Source organism: Ambystoma mexicanum, chromosome 11, assembly GCF_040938575.1.
Source record: "Ambystoma mexicanum isolate Mex_15411 chromosome 11, UKY_AmexF1_1, whole genome shotgun sequence".
NCBI classification, from domain to species: Eukaryota; Metazoa; Chordata; class Amphibia; order Caudata; family Ambystomatidae; genus Ambystoma; species Ambystoma mexicanum.
The window spans coordinates 729372993-729391533 of NC_090934.1; the positions used below are offsets into that span (position 1 = coordinate 729372993).

Genomic DNA, 18541 nt, shown 5'->3' on the forward strand with positions numbered 1-18541 from the left:
GCCAGGACCGTCCGCCTGCTCACAGAACTGGGGTTCTCGATAAACTATGCAAAGTCCTGCTTGGAGCCATTGCAGGACGCTCAGTTCCTGGGAGCGAGACTCAACACGGTGGCACGACTAGCCGCACCATGGGAGGAAAGGATAAAAGCCATCCTGGGCAAGGTACAATGACTGTTGCGGCGGGCACAGACTTCCAGACCCCAGCGCATCAAGAGACTGTGACGATGGACGCCTCCCTGGAAGGATGGGGTGCATATACAGGAAATCTGCACATAAGAGGCCTGTGGCTCCCAGAGGAGAGGTCATTGCACATCAACTCCTGGAGCTCCGAGCTGTTTTGGGTCCTCAAGTCATTCCTGCCGTCCCTCAAGGGCAAGGTGGTGCTGGTCTTCACCGACAACACCACCACAATGTTCTACATTCGGAAGCAAGGGGGCACCAGATCCTCAGCTCTCTCCAAGGAAGACTGGGACCTGTGGCACTGGGCCGTCGCCCAGAGGATATTCCTGGTACCCTTTCAACTGCAGGAGTGAAGAACAATGTCGCTGACTCACTCAGCAGGGAGCTGCGCTCTTGCCACAAGTGGTAACATCGGCAGGATCAGGTGGACGTACTGTTTCGACGATGGGGCAATCCCCAGATCGACCTGTTTGCGACAGCGACGAACACCAAGTGCCGGAGGTTCGCCAGCAGGTTTCCCCAACGGGGGAGCATGGGGGATGCGTTCTCATTCCCCTGGGACGGCCTGTTTCTCAATGAGTTCCCACTGTTGCCGTTGCTCCTGCGACTCATCAGTCAACTCGGACAGTCCCGGTGCAGGATGATCCTCATCGCACCGCGTGGCCAAGGCAGGTATGGTACCCGGACCTTCTGGACATGTCAGCGTCCCTTCCAGTCAAGCTCCCAGCGGATGCAGATCTTGCCAGGGAAGGAGGCGTGAATCTACACCACGACCCAGGGTCGCTGAACCTGCAGGCCTGGCTCCTGCATCGCTAGAGTTTGGAGGATACGAGATCCCGGCGGACTGCAAGGAGGTACTTGCCAAGGCCAGGGCGTCTTCGACACTCAAGTGCTACGGATATAAATGCAAGAGGTTCACCGTCTGGTGCTGTGCAGAGAAGATAAACCCTCTATGGATTACTGCCCCTCAAGTGCTGCCATACTTGCTGTTGCTGGCCAAGGCGGGGCTGGCGCACGCCTCTCTCAAGATCCACCTGGCGGCTATCTCCCGCTACATTAGAACTCCGGGACGATCGTCGCTGTGGTCGCATCGTCTGGTTAAGGAGTTCATGAAAGGACTTTTCTGCTCGTTCCCGCCGGTGAAGGCTCCGGCCCCGGTGTGGGAGCTCAGTATGGTGCTGACTAGGCTCATGGGTCCTCCGTTCAAGCCTCTGCATTCAGCACCTCTGAAATTCCTGTCATGGAAGACAACGTTCCTGGTGTCCACCACCTCCGCACAACGAGTGGGAGAGATCCAGACCCTCTCCCGTAAGCCTCAGTATTTGACTTTCCACGCAACAAGGGTCGTGCTCAGAACGCACCCCTCCTTCATGCCAACGTGCCATCAGACTTCCATCTCAACGAGCCCTTGGTGTTACCTGTTTTCTTCACATCGCCTTTGTCGCCTGCTGAGAGGACTTTGCACTCTCTGGATGTGGCTAGAGCGCTGAAGTTCTACGTGGACCGCACGAAGAGTTTTCAGAAGACATCACAGCTGTTTGTGAACTTTGGCTCTGTGAACCAAGGGAAGGCCCTCTCCAAGGCTTCCATTTCCAGGTGGCTCTTCGACTGCATCATGCAGTGTCACCGGTTGGCAAACCGACAGTTGCCTGGCCGTCCGAGAGCCCACTCGACCAGAGCGATTGCTGCAACTACGGCGTTCCTGTCTGGTGTGACCCTGCTGGACATCTGCAGGGCTGCTACGTGGAGGTCGACACATACCTTCACGAAATTCTACTGCGTTGACCGGGATTCCAGGAAGGAGTAAAGAGTCGGCCAATCAGTGCTGCGCAACCTGTTCGTTTGAAGGTGAGCCTGGTGAGGAGGTAAGCAATGCTTAATGTCGAGTTGTTGAAATGCTTGATGGTGAGCCTTGCCACCTCCCGTGGTTGTGCATGTGTGCGCTGTATTCTTGTATTCATGAGCATGTGAATCCATGCCAGACCCCATGCTGGAGAAGGAACAAGTTACTTACCTGTAACTGTTCTCCAGCATGGGTCTGGCATGGATTCACATGCGAAACCTCCCGCCTACCCCTCTGCGGCTCGTCTCTTGGTCCTACTGCCACTTTACGTGCTACCAAATCTGAAGATGGCTGCCCGAGGAGGGGCTTAGGTAGAGGGTAGTCATTGGCTGGGGGCAGTATGACCCAGAGACCAGTGATTGGTTATTAGGAGAAAGACAGTTCAGAAACAAAACTGATTTTTTCTGATTTTTTCTTTACCGAGGATTCCCAGCCTGACGTTGGGGAATATTCATGAGCATGTGAATCCATGCCAGACCCATGCTGGAGAACAGTTACAGGTAAGGAACTTGTTCCTTTCGTTACCGTACATTAAGTATAGTATCCTTGAAATGTTATCCTGAGCTGTGCATTAATGCAAATTGTTTATGATCTAGTTAACAGAAAATCCTTATTGTGTGCACTGTTGTTGTCCAGCTATTTTGTTGTAGATTTTAATATTTTTATGCTGATTCTGAATTTTATTAGGATTACTACAAAACTGGAATAATACGTTGTCCTGATGGAATATCTATTCCTGAACTAAGAGAAGCATGTGACTATCTTTGTATTTCATTTGAATATAGCACTATCAAATGTAGAGATCTCAGTAAGTACTATTTACATTTATTTTATTTTAACTATAGTGATTATTTTTGTATATTGTTTAACACATTCGAGCATGAAAATTGGATTTTTAAAACATGGCATCATTGTTTTTTCTGAAAGGTGGGTGGGCAAGTAATATTGAACAAACATAAGGTGTGAATCATGTTTTAAATGGGACAAGAGCGCTTATTTATATTCAAATCATTGGGGTTCGTTGGCACGGTTGTAAACTAGTAATCTGTTTTTGATACTCTTTCTTGCAGATTTTAAGCCTATGCACTAATTTGATCTAGATTTATCAAGTGATTGCAAATTCTTAAACCTCACTGGACCTTCTGGGCGAGCTCCTTAGTTTACATACTCAACCTAAAAGAAATGCACTCAGCCCATGGTGATGGGTGACTAAATATTTAGCAGTGCTTTCTGTAAAATGATGCATGCCATCATAAGTACACTTCATATTTAGTTCAATGCTTCCACCCAAAAGCCAACGGTGCACAGTGAAACCTTTATTTGCTGTTTACTGCAAGCAAAGGTGTTACGAATTAAATGTCAAATGTTTAAAAAATGACCATACTCGCCAGCAAGGTAGAGTACCATGCAAATGATATTCGCCCTTCTTAAAATCTCCTCGCTAATGCGAGTGAGCTAGTATATTTTGCAAGCTCTGGCTTAGTTTATCTAAAATGTATATGTTACCCTATCAATCAAATCATTATTCTGCTTTTGATTCTTCAAATTGAGTGTCGGCGTATACTGTTCTTTTTGGAGTTTTGTTTTTTTGTTTACATTTTTTTTTAATTGTTATATTTATTCAAATTTTTAGCAGTCAACAAATATAATAAAACATTTAACCAGTTTGAGTCCAGTGATTACAGAATTATAAACATATTTTTATTTGGCAATTAAAATGGATTAGTAGGTAGATAACTGATGACAAATGTAAAGAAAAGGTACTGTGACAGAGTTAGTAATCCGACCCTGTCCAGAAGGGAGGGGGGGGGGGGGTGTCCCCTCTCAGCCTGGCGATTGGAGGCCACCACAGTGGAAACCAGTGCAGTTTATGCCCCAGAGTGGGAAGGTGGCATTTGATATTGATATTTTATTTCTATCGTGCTCATACTCAAGTGTTTCAGAGCGTGGCAAGGCAAGGGAGGGGAACAGGGGAGAACAAAACGATCTTACTAGGTCCAGTGACATTGAGAACACGCAAGTCCATGGGAGAGGGGGAGGGGAAAAGTGCATGGAAGGGGGGAGAAGTGGAGTGTGCAGAGCAAATGGAGAAACAGATAAATAAATAATAAAGGCAACAAACAGTGGTAGTGCAGCCAGCAATTGGCAATTGCTGGGCTTAAGGCAGCAGACAGGGTAGGTCTGTTAAGTGCAGGAAGAAAAAAAGGGGGGTTTGTATGGGTACAAATACAGACCTCAGTGCAAGGGGTAGCCCGGGGGTAGTGCGGGAGGGTGGCAGGATGAGCAGGTACCTGGGCCCACAGGACAGAGGGTGTGCCAGGTGCACAGCTCCAAGAGAACAGATGAGCAGGGTAGAGGGGGAGCAAAGGCAGAAGCAAAGAGGAAGGTATTGAGGTGCCTCCGGAACCAGAGATGGTTCGCCTCAAGTTTTAGAGTGGCAGGGAGGCTGTTCCAGAGGGTGGCCCCAGCCGAAGACGGAGATCTACACCCAGCTTGTTTCTTTGAAAAACGACTGACCCTGAGGGAGTTAGAGGTAGAGGAGCGAAGAGCTTGAGAGGGGAGGGATAGCTGAAGGTATTTTGGACTCAGGCCCCAGACAGCCTTGTGGACAAAGCAGAGGGTTTTGAATTTAATCCTTGTATCCACTGGAAGCCAATGGAGAGATACGATCCCAGAGTTTGAGGCCAAGGACAAGTAAAGCAGTTCTGTTCTGGATTGGTTGCAAAGGACGGAGATTAGAGGCAGGTAGATTTAGAAAGAGGCTGTTAAAATAGAGAGAACCAGAGCTTGGGAGACCATGAGCTTCTGGGGGAAGGAGAGGAAAAGCAGAGTACCTCTAAGGAGGTGCAGTAGGAAGTTTGACTTTTTAGGGACCGCAGAGATGTGGGCAGAGAAGGAAAGTGTGGGGTCAAAGATTCCCCTGAGGTTCTTAGCCTTACAGGTGTGGGTAGGAGGAGGGCCAAGGGAGGCTGACCAGAGAGTGAGGGGAAAGGATGGTGAAGGTGTGCAGATGAGGAGGATCTCCATCTTGCTGGCATTCAGACAAAGATCATTGGCTGCACACCAATCTTGAATGGCAGTTAGGCAATCGGAGATGAGAGAGGGAGAGGAGGTGGCCGAGGGCAGTCTGAAAATGAGTTGTCATCAGCGTAGCACTGGAAATTTGGCCAGAAAATGGCAATACAGTGGGCGAGAGTTTCAAGGTATTGGTTGAAAAGCCAGGGTGAGAGGTTAGACCCCTGGGGAACACCACAGGTAGAGAGGAAGATGGATGATAGCAAGGACCCAAGTTGGACCTGGCAGGGTCGATCAGAGAGGAAAGCGGTCAGCCAGGCCAGAGCCTGATCAGTGATTCCCAGGTTATCACGGAGACGGTTGAGCAGGATGGTATGGTTGACCGTGTCAAAGGCAGAAGAGCGATTGAGGAGGATGAGGACAGAGGGAATGTTAGGGTCAAGGTTGGAGATCAGATCTTCACGAATGTTCAGGAGAGCAGTTTCCATGCTTCTGGCAGCTCTGAAGTCAGACCGGTGGTCATGGAGACAGCCAACAGAATTGGAATGAAGGTTAAGCTGAGAGATGGCCACCTTTTTCCAGGAGTTTGCCCAGAAATTGGAAATTGGATGATAGTTAGCCGGACAAGAAGGATCAGCAGTGGGTTTCATGAGAAGAGGATGCACAAGGGAGTGCTTCAGAGGGGAGGGGAAGTCTCCTGAGGCAAAGGAGTGGTTGCAAAAATCGGTAAGGGCCGAAGTGAGGGTGTCAATGTAGTCCTTGATGGTTTTAGAGGAACAGGGATGAACCTGTTTTGACGAGGCTTTGGGAGGGCTGCAGTCTCTGTTCCTGCTCAGTGTGCCTATATGATTGCTGATAGTAGCACTCTTGATCACCCCATACATATATTTGAAAATGCTGGCCAGTCTTTCTCTTAATTTTAGAAAACCGTATGTACCAGTATTCCTGGAGGATCATCCACAACAAAACATCCCATTAGAGTGTCCAGGGAGATTCCTTTTGCCAGTGCTTCCCCCAACGGCAGAGCAGATGGCAAGCCTCTACTTGCCAACATCAATTACAAGTGTCAGAAAGGACTGCTGACTGCCACTCAGATAAACAGACTAGACTGTAAATCGGCCAGGGAGTGGGACCATGAGGAATGCTGGTTTTCAAACAGAAACTTGGGACACTTTTTTCAGAGCGGACAGAAATTGATAAACCTGGGAGAGAAAAAAGCAAGGAGGAATAAGCACATGATGAGCACGTAGGTGATAAAGTCTGGATATAACATTGATTTTGTTTCTCTTTAGTAGCCAATCATGTGTTTTTGAATGGCCCCCATTTGACTAAATCGGTCTTCAGTTATGTTAAAGTTATGTTAAAGGAAGAGAGAAATTTGCTAGATGGTGATCCTGTCTGGGGGGAGGAGGGGGAGAGTCTGTCTTCATTCATAAGTATTTGATTTCCTTCTGTGCCTATTGCAATGGGGAAAACACTCTTAAAACACTCTTTCTCCAGCTTGGGGTCTGGCATCGATTCACATGCTCATGAATATTCCCCGTCGTCAGGCTGGGAATCCTCGGTAAAGAAAAAATCAGTTTGTTTCGTTTCTGAACTGTCTTTCTACTAATAACCAATCACTGGTCTCTGGGTCATACTGCCCCCAGCCAATGACTGCCATCTAACTAAGCCCCTCCTCTAGCCGCCAGTCCTCGTGCTTAGCTCTTGAGCTTTTACTGTGTTTTGCGTTTTTCAAAGAGTTTTACTCTTATTTTTTGGTCAATTCGAGCCTCAAGCTCCACTGATTCTTCTTCTGATCAACGGGGACCCGTTTCGGAATTTTTCTACGCCTCTTAAGGGCGGATTTTCATCTAAACTTCTTGGAGGATTCCGGAAGACCTTAGAGGCCTACCCCGATTCGGTCATGGCCCAGGACAAGGGAGATTCAACACCTACTGGATCCAAACTGTTCAGGAACTGCCCGGGATGTGGATTACGGAACGTCTTCAAGGAAGATGAGCACTCCCGGTGCCTCTACTGCCTTCACAATGACAAATCGCACGTGGAGAAGGACTGTGCGTTCTGTAAGAACATGTCCATCCCAACAATGAAGGATTGTCATACATTACTCACCAACTGGCTGGAGGGGAAGAGCCAAGCAGCAGGTGAGAAGAAGAAATCTGAGCGGTCTTCTAAGATCTTTGAGGGCGTTCCAGCGACGGGGGCCCAAAAAAAGGCTAAGCACCGCGAGTCCGCGGGCATGGGGGAGCGCCATTGGTTCGAGCTCCTCGGCTGCCAGGCAGAGCGCGATGTCACCGACGCCATCATCCACGAGCCAACGCTCTGGCTTGGTGAAGAGGAAGGCAAAGAACCCAGGTAAGCTTCGGGAGAAGCCCCGGTTGATCCCGATGGAGAAAGCCGAGGGGGTGGGGCGAGTCGGTGACCCTCCCCCTAAGGTGAAGGCCTCAGACGTGCCCAAGGTCGTGAAGGCCCTGAATCACTGGGCGAAGGCCTCGATTGAAGGAGTTGTGGCGGCCCTCGCGAAGCCTGCGGAGGCTACCCCAGTGGAGACTACCTCCGGCCTAGAGTTTCCCTGCCACCCAGGAGGGAAACATCTTTCCAGCCTATCGAGAAGACCCCCGTGAAACCCTGGGTTGAGAAAGGGGGGGGATACGGTAGCCCTAACTGACACGGATACCACATCCGAGGATGAGCTGGCTGGTGTGAAAAAGATCCTGGACAAGAAGTTTGAGGGGGCCAGAGCATGTGGAAGGGATCCCGACGAGGCAGACTGAGGGAGCAATGGTGGGGCCGACGAGGAACCGCAGACCGTCGAGGAAGCAGATGAACCCGCGCCCCAGCCTTCGCTCCCTCAACCGCTGCCACTAGACAATTCAAGAGCAATCTTGATAGCTTGGCAGACCCTGTGTATGGAGATAAGGACAAGGTTGCCCTTACCACCAGCGGACAATCCAGCGGCGCCTGGACTGTCAGGGAGCCCACTGAACAAGCAGAGGCCAGTCCATCCTCCACCTCCCTTCCAGCCTTCACCACACCCCCCCCCTCCCCCTCGGAGGGACGAGACTGGGACGACGGGGACAGATGACGACGGCAGTGGTAACGATGGGACGGAACTCCTGTCACCCCCCCTGCCTGGGCCTCCCCTCCCGACGAAATTGGCTCCTTTCATGCCATTATCGCCAGGGCATTGGCGCTTTTCCAGCTATGCCCCGAAGAGCAGAAGAAGGAAGGGTTCCTCTAACAATGACGTGAGGCCAAGAGGAAGACCGTCCTCTTGGTCCCCCTACTGGATGACATCTGGGACGAAGGACTGTCCCTTTTGAAGAACCCGTCCACGGCCCCTGCGAAGAGGGACCAGTACGAGAAGAAGTACCGGGTCCCGGACTCAACTCCGATGTGCCTAAGGGCACAGCCGTCCCCAGATTCGGTGGTCTCCTCAGCGGCCAAGAAAAAATCAGCAGGGGCCACGGCATCAACTTCCACTTCCCCGCCGGACGCCGAGGGGAAGAAGCTGGATGCCATGGGACGAAGGGTCATCTCGTCGGCAGCGACGACCATCAAGGCGGCCAACGCCCTCGCGATCGTGGCATGCTACGACATGGATCTCTGGCTCTCCAGCATTGGATCTTTCATGGATTCACATGCTTGGAATATTCCCCGTCGTCAGGCTGGGAACCCTCACTATCTTAATTAAAGCGTTTTCCATTGGAAAAAACTCAACACACTTGTGTCCTATCGACGTCCTTTTGGGACTCATATGCATGGCCCAATAGGACGTACGGCATAAATAGCCCCACCCCCGCGGCTCCCTTCAGATTTCAACCGTCTCCAAAGTAGTCAGGATCACCTCGTGCTTCTACACTTTGTTAGGTTGTACTTTCTTTCCCAATGTCAGGGAAAGCTTTGTTCCGCTCGTGTGCCACGTGTGGCGAGAAGAAAGTTTGAGGGGGACGGGCACATGGATTGCCTTTATTGTCTCTACCCTCATCACTCTGCGGACACCTGTGAGATCTGGAAGCGGTTCTCGCAAAAGACGTTGAAGGACCCCGTAATCGGCGTCTAATATTGTGGCTGAAAGAAGGGGCCTACCCTCCATCTGAGGTAGGGTTGGTGCACAGTCTGGCATCGAACAGAGCAAAGTCCCCTGTAGTCCCTCGCCGGTCGGTGTCGGCTGAGCCTCTGGCAAAGAAGCCGCGGCCTATGGAGAAGTCGTTCCACTTCAGGGACGAAGGATGCCCCTTCATCGTCAAAACATGGTCATTTGGACCAAGGCCGTAAGCCAGAAAAATCTTAGTCTTCATCTACTTCAAAAAAGGATGGAAAGGACCCTTTAAGGTGCTCCTCCTCAGGAGACTATCATAAGTCTTCCTCAAGTAAGGAATCTTCAAAACACCGGCCTAAAGACTCAAAGGCGGGATCGTCTAAAAAGTCTGCGCCACAACAGCCAGTACCTTCAACGGGAGTCCCGTAGTCGACCGCTTCAATACAGTCCGCACAGTCGATCCCTGCGGTGGCATCGTCGACACCAGTGGCGGCGATCGATAAGGGAGAAGTAGAAACTCCCAGGTTTTCATAGTTGACGGTGGGCCCGCCAGAGACTTGGCACAGTTCTGCCGGATACTCTATTACAGCAAGAGTCGGCGTTATCGGTGTTGTCGATAGAGGAGGGGTGGGAACCGGTGGTTCATCCATCGGATCTCAGCTTACGGGGCGTTGGCCCGTTGACGACGTCGGGGATGCAAGATGATGTTCCTCAGTCGATGTTGTCTTTGCAAGTTTTATCTACGCTGCAGTCCCTCTTAAGCCAGTTGGATGCAAGGCTGCCTCCTATGGGTGCGCCTTCGGTGAAGCCCCTCGTTGACGCGACAGGCCCCGCTCCACTTTCAATGTCAACGGCTGAGTTGCCGCTCTCCCGTCCGGTCAGTCAAGAACCTTCCCGTTCACATCCAGAAGAGGGTGAGCTACAGGACTCTTGAGTCGGATCAAGGTCCCAGGGACTCCATCTCGGACATTTCATCATCGCCGTCAAGAGACCCTACGTGGGAATCGGATGGAGAAGTGGAAGCTCCTAGAAGCCCGGAACAACAGTCACCTCCAGATGACATCGGAGCCTTTCATGCGATGATGGCAAAAGCCTGTGTTGAATTTGGTCTGACCCCAGAGGAAGAAAAGAAGGAATGCTTCTTATTTGACCATATGGGGAAGAGAAGGAAGTCTATCTTCTCGGTCCCGATTCTGGACCACGTTTGGCAGGAAGGCTTGCGTACCATGCGCCATCCATTTTCAGAGCCTGCAATCAAGGGCAGGTTAGAATAAAGGTTTAAGGCTCCAGACTCTACACCTAAGTGTTTGACTGCACAGCCCTCTCCTGAATCAGTGGTATCAGCGGTGGCTAGCAGAAAGGCTAGATCACAACACAAGTGCAAAACACCTCCAGACAGTGAAGCTAGAAGACGGGATGCTTTTGGTAAGAAAGTCTTAACAGTGGGAGCAACGACGTTCAAGGAGGCTAACTCGTTAGCTATTATGGCACGATACGACCGTGAAATGTGGCATCGCCTGGCCCTCATCTTGGAACACTTGCCCGAAGAACACCGAAAGACAGCTATGCTATTGGTGCGTGAAGGTGAGGAGGCATCAAATCATAGCATCAACATCGCTGTGGATTTGGCAGAGTCGGGATTCAAGCAAATAAATAATGGAGTGGTACTATGAAGGCAGGCCTGGTTAAAATGTACAGACTTTAGGCCGGAAGTCCATTCTAAAGTGCTGGACATGCCTCAAGGGCATGAAGGAGGATTCAGATACGGCAAGATCACTGGGGGCATTACAGAGTGGAAAAGCATTTCAGCATTTTCGCCCCTTCCGCTGAGCTTCAGGGAATTCTCGATTTGCCACATCCAGAGACCGGAATTTTAATAAATCGGCATACTCCTCCCAGGGATACAGGCGAGCTGTCCAGGCGACACGGAGAAGCTGGGATTTCCAGACTTCTAGAAGGAGAGGAGGACAGTCTTCGTCTACAAAGAGTAAGCAATCAAAATCTCAGCAGTGACAATCTTCAATGTGTCCTGGGAGGCAGAGTGTCCCATTGCATCAACGAATGGGAAAGGATTACATCAGACCATTGGGTGTTGGACACAGTGAAACTAGGCCACTCTTTGCAATTCAAGATCACGCCGTCGCCCATTCCTCCCGTGTATTCGGCGCAACCCCATCTTCACATCTTAGAGCAGGAAGTTGTGCTTATGCTGCAAAAAGGGGTTATAGTATTGGTTCCGGTAGCATAGAGAGGCATGGGGGTCTACTCAAGTTACTTTGTGGTTAAAAAAAAAAAAGGGCAAGTGGCCACCCATTTTAGACCTTCGAGCTCTCAACAACGCCTGAAGTTTAAGAGGCTTACACTTCAAGATGTCATTCGGTCAATACAACTGGGGGATTTTCTGGCGTCGTTGGACTTACAAAATGCATATTTCCACATACCCATGCGTCGGCGGCACAGAAAATTCCTGAGGTTGTGGTGGGTCGAATTCAAAGTGCTCCCATTAGGTCTAAAATCGTCTCCCAGGACGTTTACGAAATGTTTGGCCCCGTTGGCGGCATGGCTATAATGAGAAGGTCATCACGTCTACCCACCTGGACAACTGACTAATAAGGGGCTTGTCGCTGGCAGCAGCGCAGGCAAGCTTCGACGTTACCATGCAGCTGCTACAACGGTTGTGCTTCGCAGTCAACTTCGAGAAATCCTTTCTCTCTCCCTCCAAGAGCTTGGTGTTTTTGAGTGCGGAATTCCAAACCCAGTCATGGCTGGTAAAACCTTCTGTAGAGGGAGAGTTCAGAAACTCTAGCAAAAAGCGGAGGAGTGGAAAGCTGGAACCAGAGTGTCAGTCAGAGGCTACATGTCGCTTCTAGGAGCCATGGCGTCATGTGTCCCGTTAGTGGAGAACTGTCGTCTCTTCATGAGACCAATACAAACATTTCTGGTGGACCGGTGGTCTCAAAGTCGCGGATTGTTGTCCGACAAAGTGATGATCAACAGCGACCTACTGGAAGATCTTTGGTGGTGGCAACTCTCAGACAATCTGACAAAGGGGGTGCCTCTGCTAGAGCTGGAGTTTCAATCCACAATTGTGATGGATGCTTCCCAAACAGGATGGGGAGCTCATCTGGGGTCTTTACAAGTTCAAGGTCGATGGTCCCCAGGAGAAGCGAACCTTCACATCAATGTACTGGAACTAGGGGGCATGGCTAGGTGGCCATGTGAGCAGACGTGCTTGTGGTGAAGCTCCTGATGATCCGGCATTAATCCTGTAAAAAAGTGCAGATGCACGAGCCTTTGAAAGACTACAAAAGCGGGCGCTGGTGTATGAAGACACCGGGCACAGAAGTCGACAGATTGGAGCCTGCATACTGCGAGGAGTCGGCAGATATGAGGTTGCGAAGTTCCTGAGGACGGAGACCCACGGAGGCAAGATGGCGGGGGCTCTGGGCGGCTGCGAGACAAAGGAACCCACGTGTGGACCCACGAATGTACCCATTGTTTGAGCCATCGCGGAGTGGGCTGTGTGTGGAAGTGAAACCTGCTGCGTGACACAGACGAGCATATTGTGCCCCCAATAGCCGCTTTGCAGAGGAGAGGCAGCCGGCGCTAGGACCACACATGCGGCGTGGCAGGAGCTGCTGAATTTCTTCGGCCGGGGCATGGTAGTGCCCGGGCATCTCAGGGCAGGAAAGAGGAAGTAAACAGATCCTAGCCCGACAGCGACTGGCCTGTGGAGGCGGCAGCAGTGGTGCTGGACCGGAGGTAGCGCAAGTAGCACCCGGGTGGCGCTGCGCACTCGGGCACCGAATCCACACAAGAAGGTGGGCATGGGCGACGGATCCGCACGGCTCGCGGCCCTGGCATCCTGCATCTGTGGAGGACGGTGCCGCGACCCGACCCACAGATGACCGCTGAGGGCTGCGGTGGCTGCAGTCAGTTGGGGAGTGCCTATCAAACACAGCGAGACGCTGGCAGACTGGTCCCCTGCAAGGCTAGCTAAAGGGGGCAGACCAAGCACCCAGAGGGCAGGGGGAGAATCCTAAGCAAGTCACAACCCGTTAGCGCTCCCCCCGCCCGTGTCCGATTCTTGAACTGGATATTGGGACTTAAACACTCTCTCACCTGTCGGGGGGGGGGGGGGGTTAGAGGGTAGAGGGTAGAGGGGGGAGGAGAGGACAATGGCCAGCTGACAGACCTCAGGTGGGAGGCAAGCTTAGCCCGGAGAAGGGCACTGCAGTGAATATAGACACTGCCAGCACGGGGGAGACGGGCATCCCAAACAGATCAAATCACCCAGCAGGCACTGGGCAGACAGAGCAGAGGCAAGGAGCGGGATACAGGGGGAGATCGGGCGGACCTGTTAAGGCCCGCTGCGAGCCTGGATACACGGTGCCCACAGTTGATGACCCACAATGCCCGAGGCCGCTGGCAAGGTCGGAGAGAAGATCCACACTGTTACGTGGGAGGGCACAATCCATCTGGGCAGATAGGCAGTTCGAGACGCTCCTTGGGCGGTCCCTCTGTGCCCAGGGGATAACAGAGGTTTGCCCCTGAGGGGGCTGGAAACCATAAGAAGGGGGGCTCGCCTTCGAATCTCAGCTGCGGCACCATGTCCAACTGTCATGATCTCTGCTTCCAAAAGGTCATGGTTTTCCCAACTCCCTTGGAAGCAGATCCATAACCCAGGTTCCGAGTGCCAACCAGTCCCAATTGGGACCTTTTGGACCCAGTCCTGGCGCCAGTGGCACCAGGCTCATAAATATGCCCAGTCCCAGCGCTGGAAGCGCCGGGCTCATAATGCTTGGGTGGACTTACCTGCAGCAGACCATGCTGCTTACTTGCCTGCCAGTTGAGCCTCTGATCCTCTTCTGTTTGGAACTACTTTTCCTGTTGGGTGGGGCAGGAGCCACTCCCTAGATTCAGAACACTGGAACTCTTCTGGAAAGCAGGAACTCTTTTCTTACCTAGGCGTGGCTGTGGAAGGAGACACCTAAGCACTACAGGAGGCTATTTAAACCACACCCGATGGATGAATCTTGCTTTGCGTTATTCTGCATCCTCTGCAGCAGACCGCTCATCGTGTCTTCTGCATCTGATCCTGGGCCTAAGGAAAAAGGCTTACCATCCTGAATCCAGTCTTCAGCAACACCTATAAAGACAAGAAAGAACAGGTTAGCATTACGGTCTTCAGTGACAGCTCTTCACTTACCTGATCCATCGGCTGTCACCAACGCCTCGCGCTGCATTCCGGCATCTGAAAGACAAAGGCTTACCTACTCTTCATGCGCTCCGGAGGTCTTCACACTGCATTCCGGCATCTGAAAGACAAAAGCTTACCAACTCTTCGCACGCTCCGGAGGCCTTCGGCGCTGCATCCCGCATCTGAAAGACAAAACAAGGTGCGTTTAAAGACATTGGGGAACTTTAATACTCACGTGCCATTACTCCTTTCCACATCTAACCCAGTGGGTATTCCGGCACCCTGCAGCCGCTCCGAACTTGTACCTGCAAAATAAAAAGACAGTTAGAGCGCATCGTGAAGCAGGCAACAAGCGCTTACTTACGTGCTTCCAGGCGCTTCTATTCATCACACGGGCTCCATCTTCAACTCACTTCAGCCCGTCATCCGCCATCGCCGGAACCCTGCAAAACAAGAAACATCATTACTAAAGACTTTAAAGACATTAGAATTACTCGAAACTTACCGTTCGTGCAGTAAACGACGGACAGCAGTCCTCTGAAGTCAAGAGGCCTGCTCCCCTTATCCAGTGAAGAAACTGGTTACAGCACCCTGCCCCGAGGCAGATGAAGAGCTCGGCGTTCACTTACCTAAGGTGAGAGCGTTAACCTTTGGGGTTCTACAGGAGAAGAGAAAGGGAAGAAGAGAGAGACATTCAATAACCCAGTTCCTTAATCCCATATTTTCTATCTGCAGACATCTTACCCTTCGAGTCAGACATACAGTGCACAGAGGTCCAGCCCAAAGAGCCAGCCGTGTGTTACACATCACCTTTGAAGATACGGTATACGCCCAGTCAAGACCGGCGCCTCTACGGGAATCAGGTGAGCGTTACACCAACAAACCTAGACTGAAGGGCAAGCAACCTACGCTGGACGAATACGCCAAAACACGGCCCGGAAGGTGCCAGAAGCAAAGACCAGACCTCCGCCGGGAGCGCAGCCAACATGGGCACGAGCCAGGTGGTCCTTGCTGCGATCGCTGACCTGAAAGTGGCCTGGGAGACAAAGTTTGGACTAGCTATGACCGAATTGAAAGCAGCGGTGGAGCTCATGGCTGGGGCAGTGCAAGAGGAAGTGAACCTTCTTCGGCATGATGTCAGGTCACTGGCAGAGCGCACTGAGAATCTTGAGAAAGAGATGGGCCTGAACACAGCGGACTGCATCACACAAATCGGAACTTCATGCCCTAGTGCAACGCGTGGGCAATCTCGAAAGCAGGGCGGAGGAGGCGGAAGGACGTGCCCGGAGGAATAAATCCACATTGTTGGTTTGCCGGAGGGAGCGGAGGGTCCCAACCCTACGGAGTTTGTTGAATCCATGCTGTTGCAGGAGATAACCGGGGGAGTGTTATCCCAGGCGTTCGCAGTGGAAAGAGCGCATAGGGCCCTGATGAGGAAACCGCCGCCAGGAACCTCCCCAAGGCCGGTGATTGCCAAGATCCTGAACTATCGAGATGGGAAAGGATCCTGGAATACTCCCGGAAGGGTGGAACAATACAAAGGGGGACAGCAAATGTAACGGCATACCCGGATTACACCCTGATGGTACAGTGTAGCCGTTTGAACTTTGGGACTGTGAAAAGGAGACTGCGCGAGTCAGGCCATAAGTACATGTTGCTCTACCCAGCGAAGTTGAAAGTCTTCCACAGAAATAGAACCCTGTTTTTCGATTCACCGGAAGAAGCTATGGGATGGCTCGACATGCAGGGCAGCCCTCAGGAGTCGGACGTCCAGACGATGGAAGGAGAAGGAAGAGATAAGTAACCTGTGTCCAGGGCACCGAGGGGTGTCGCGCCTTAAGACAATGGGACTTGATTATTGCATAAGTTGAAACGGGGAAATATGTGGAAATGAACCGTGAGCACTGACACTTTTGATGCACGAGAGCCTCACAGAGCTAGTCCTCATACCCCCATACGTAGTATTTAGTTAGATCACCGGTAGTCCGGTGACACCCTGCTGGGTTTCTGCCCTCGGCATTTCGAGGCAGGACCAAACGCGGGGTCACCAATGAATCCTGCCAAAGACAAAACAAACAAAGGGACCAAACTTGGTTGATGCACAGTAAATCTCAAGAAGGACCTTTCCAACCAGAAATGGCGAAAAAAGAAGACCGGGCCATTTTGACAAAATGGGCAGCCATGGGTGCTTTACTCCAGCTGCATTTGCAGCCTGCGGTACAAACACGCAATGGTAGGAAACTGTAAACCCCTGCCACCAGCCATTAATTGTAGAAAGATTAACATACAAATGTTACATGAGAAACTAGACAAAGGGGATACTAAGTAACCCCTCCAGCACCCTATTGTAAGTTGGTGTGTGCTGGGTCTAGAAAGTTATAATGGTAAGTAAAGTCAGTTTCACATGACTGCTCTTGGAAACAGTAGTTTCACCAAGAGGAAGGTATTTCAACCTTTGGGAAATCTAAGACTTCCCTGTGTCACTGCACTGAGGGTGCTGTGTCTCACAATGTAAAGATGATGCCTATGGAGTTTGTCAGACTCCAAAGCCAAAAGAAACAGAGTCCAAATCACAGAGAAATACATGAGTGGGGGACAAAGGTCTCGCTCTCTCCAGGTTAGAAATTAAAAGTCCTAAAGTCCTGGAAAAAGTGCTGGGGTTTTCTAAGGTAGAAGGGGAATTGGCACATTTCTGATCATTCTCCCCAACAGGTACACTTTTTTTGTTTTGCCCTAGACTAACACTCAGAGGATTGTTGGTTACTCTAGGTATGCCTAAGGGACAAGCTGGTGCCAGCAGTTACTTTTTCCCTTTTTTTGGCGTAATTTACATTAGCCGTACCGCATGTACCGCCCAACTGTGCTAGTGTGCAAACATGGCTGTGCCACATGGTTTTTAGTTTGTCCCTTGGCCATCTTGTCTCTAACCCTTCTTCCTGCTCTGTGGGGCCAGGAAAATCCTTATATGGACTTCCAGTGCCCAGGAAAGCAGAGGCATTTGGCAGGCTACTGCAGTGTCATGTGTGTTTGCTGACTGGAAGTGGGCTGGGACTGTCTGGTCCCAATCCACAAACTGGCTTGTGTGTGTCCGAGTGGTATACGTGAGTTGTGCCACCAGTGGACCTGATTGGACATGTGTGTATCTGTCAGATCAGTCATTGGCTAGTGGAAGTTTCAGCTCTTACCTGGCTTTTTGGATAAGTGGACCCCTGCAACTACTCTGTAGAGATCCTCGAAGAAACCGAAGGAGCAGAGTATCCTGTCCAGCTTCAAGACCTGGAAGGAGCCCATGGACCAGTTGCAAGAAAGCCTGGCAACCAACATATGCTGCTGTCTTGTTGAAGATATCCAGCAGTTTGGCGAAGGAGCTACAACCCTTATAGTGGATGGAACATCCATTCTCAAGGTCAGCTCCGAGTCCTATGAACAAGAGCCTTCGGAAGTGCCCCGGATAGCCCAGTGGCTGACCAGCTCAGACTTTGGGATACCGTGCTGCAGACATCGCTGTTCGGAGCCGAGGCCTGGAACTTGGGGTATCCTCAGCTTGTGCTATCAGACTTACCTCTGCATAGGTTCGTGTTACTAGCATCAAGGGGACGTGTTAAGTGAGTTTTCCTAAAGTCCTACTGGCAGTAAGACTTTAGTAAGCTATCCCAGTGGTTTGTAGATCCCCCAACTCTTGGTATCAGTCTGTACTAGCTCAGGACCTTGGTAGAATGGCAGATCAGTCAGGCTTATCTTAAGAGGAAGATCTGAGCTGTAGGTAAGTACACTAAATCTTAGCTAGGCAGGCACAAAAAAGAAACACTTACACCTATGGTTACATAAAAAGTATATATTATATTTACACCAGAATCACCTTAAATACTTCACACGTGTATACCAGAACACTTGGGATTACTTATAATACACTTCAAAGGGCACTTTCACTTTTGTGTTTGTTTGCGCTTCCATTTGTAGCAACGTTAGTTTCCAGTTTTATTTTCATTTTACTTTTAACAACAAAACATGAAATAACAAAGAAATTCGTAGCAAAAACTATATACATAATTTCAAACACATAAATACCCCCTCTCCCCTTACAGATGCCAGGTACACATCATATAATATGAAATTGTAGCAACGTTAGGGAAAAGACAATGTTGTTTTTATCGGTTATTGCATACTCATCCGGTTTTCAACTGTTTATACAGCAATACATTTATTCTGCAAACATATAGTGAAGTCACTTAAAGGGAGGAAAATGGTTTGTTAGTGC

The 18541-nt window shown here is 50.6% G+C and overlaps 1 protein-coding gene across 4 annotated transcripts in view; it reads left to right on the forward strand.

Moving 5' to 3' along the window:
• The window catches only part of BTBD10 (BTB domain containing 10), a 475094-nt gene that overhangs the window by 243440 nt on the left and 213113 nt on the right, over positions 1 to 18541 (forward strand). For all 4 annotated transcript variants that reach the window (XM_069623613.1, XM_069623611.1, XM_069623612.1 and 1 more), the window contains exon 5: positions 2711 to 2831. In XM_069623613.1, the coding sequence (XP_069479714.1) occupies positions 2711 to 2831 (121 nt within the window). The remainder of the gene's footprint in view (positions 1 to 2710; positions 2832 to 18541) is intronic.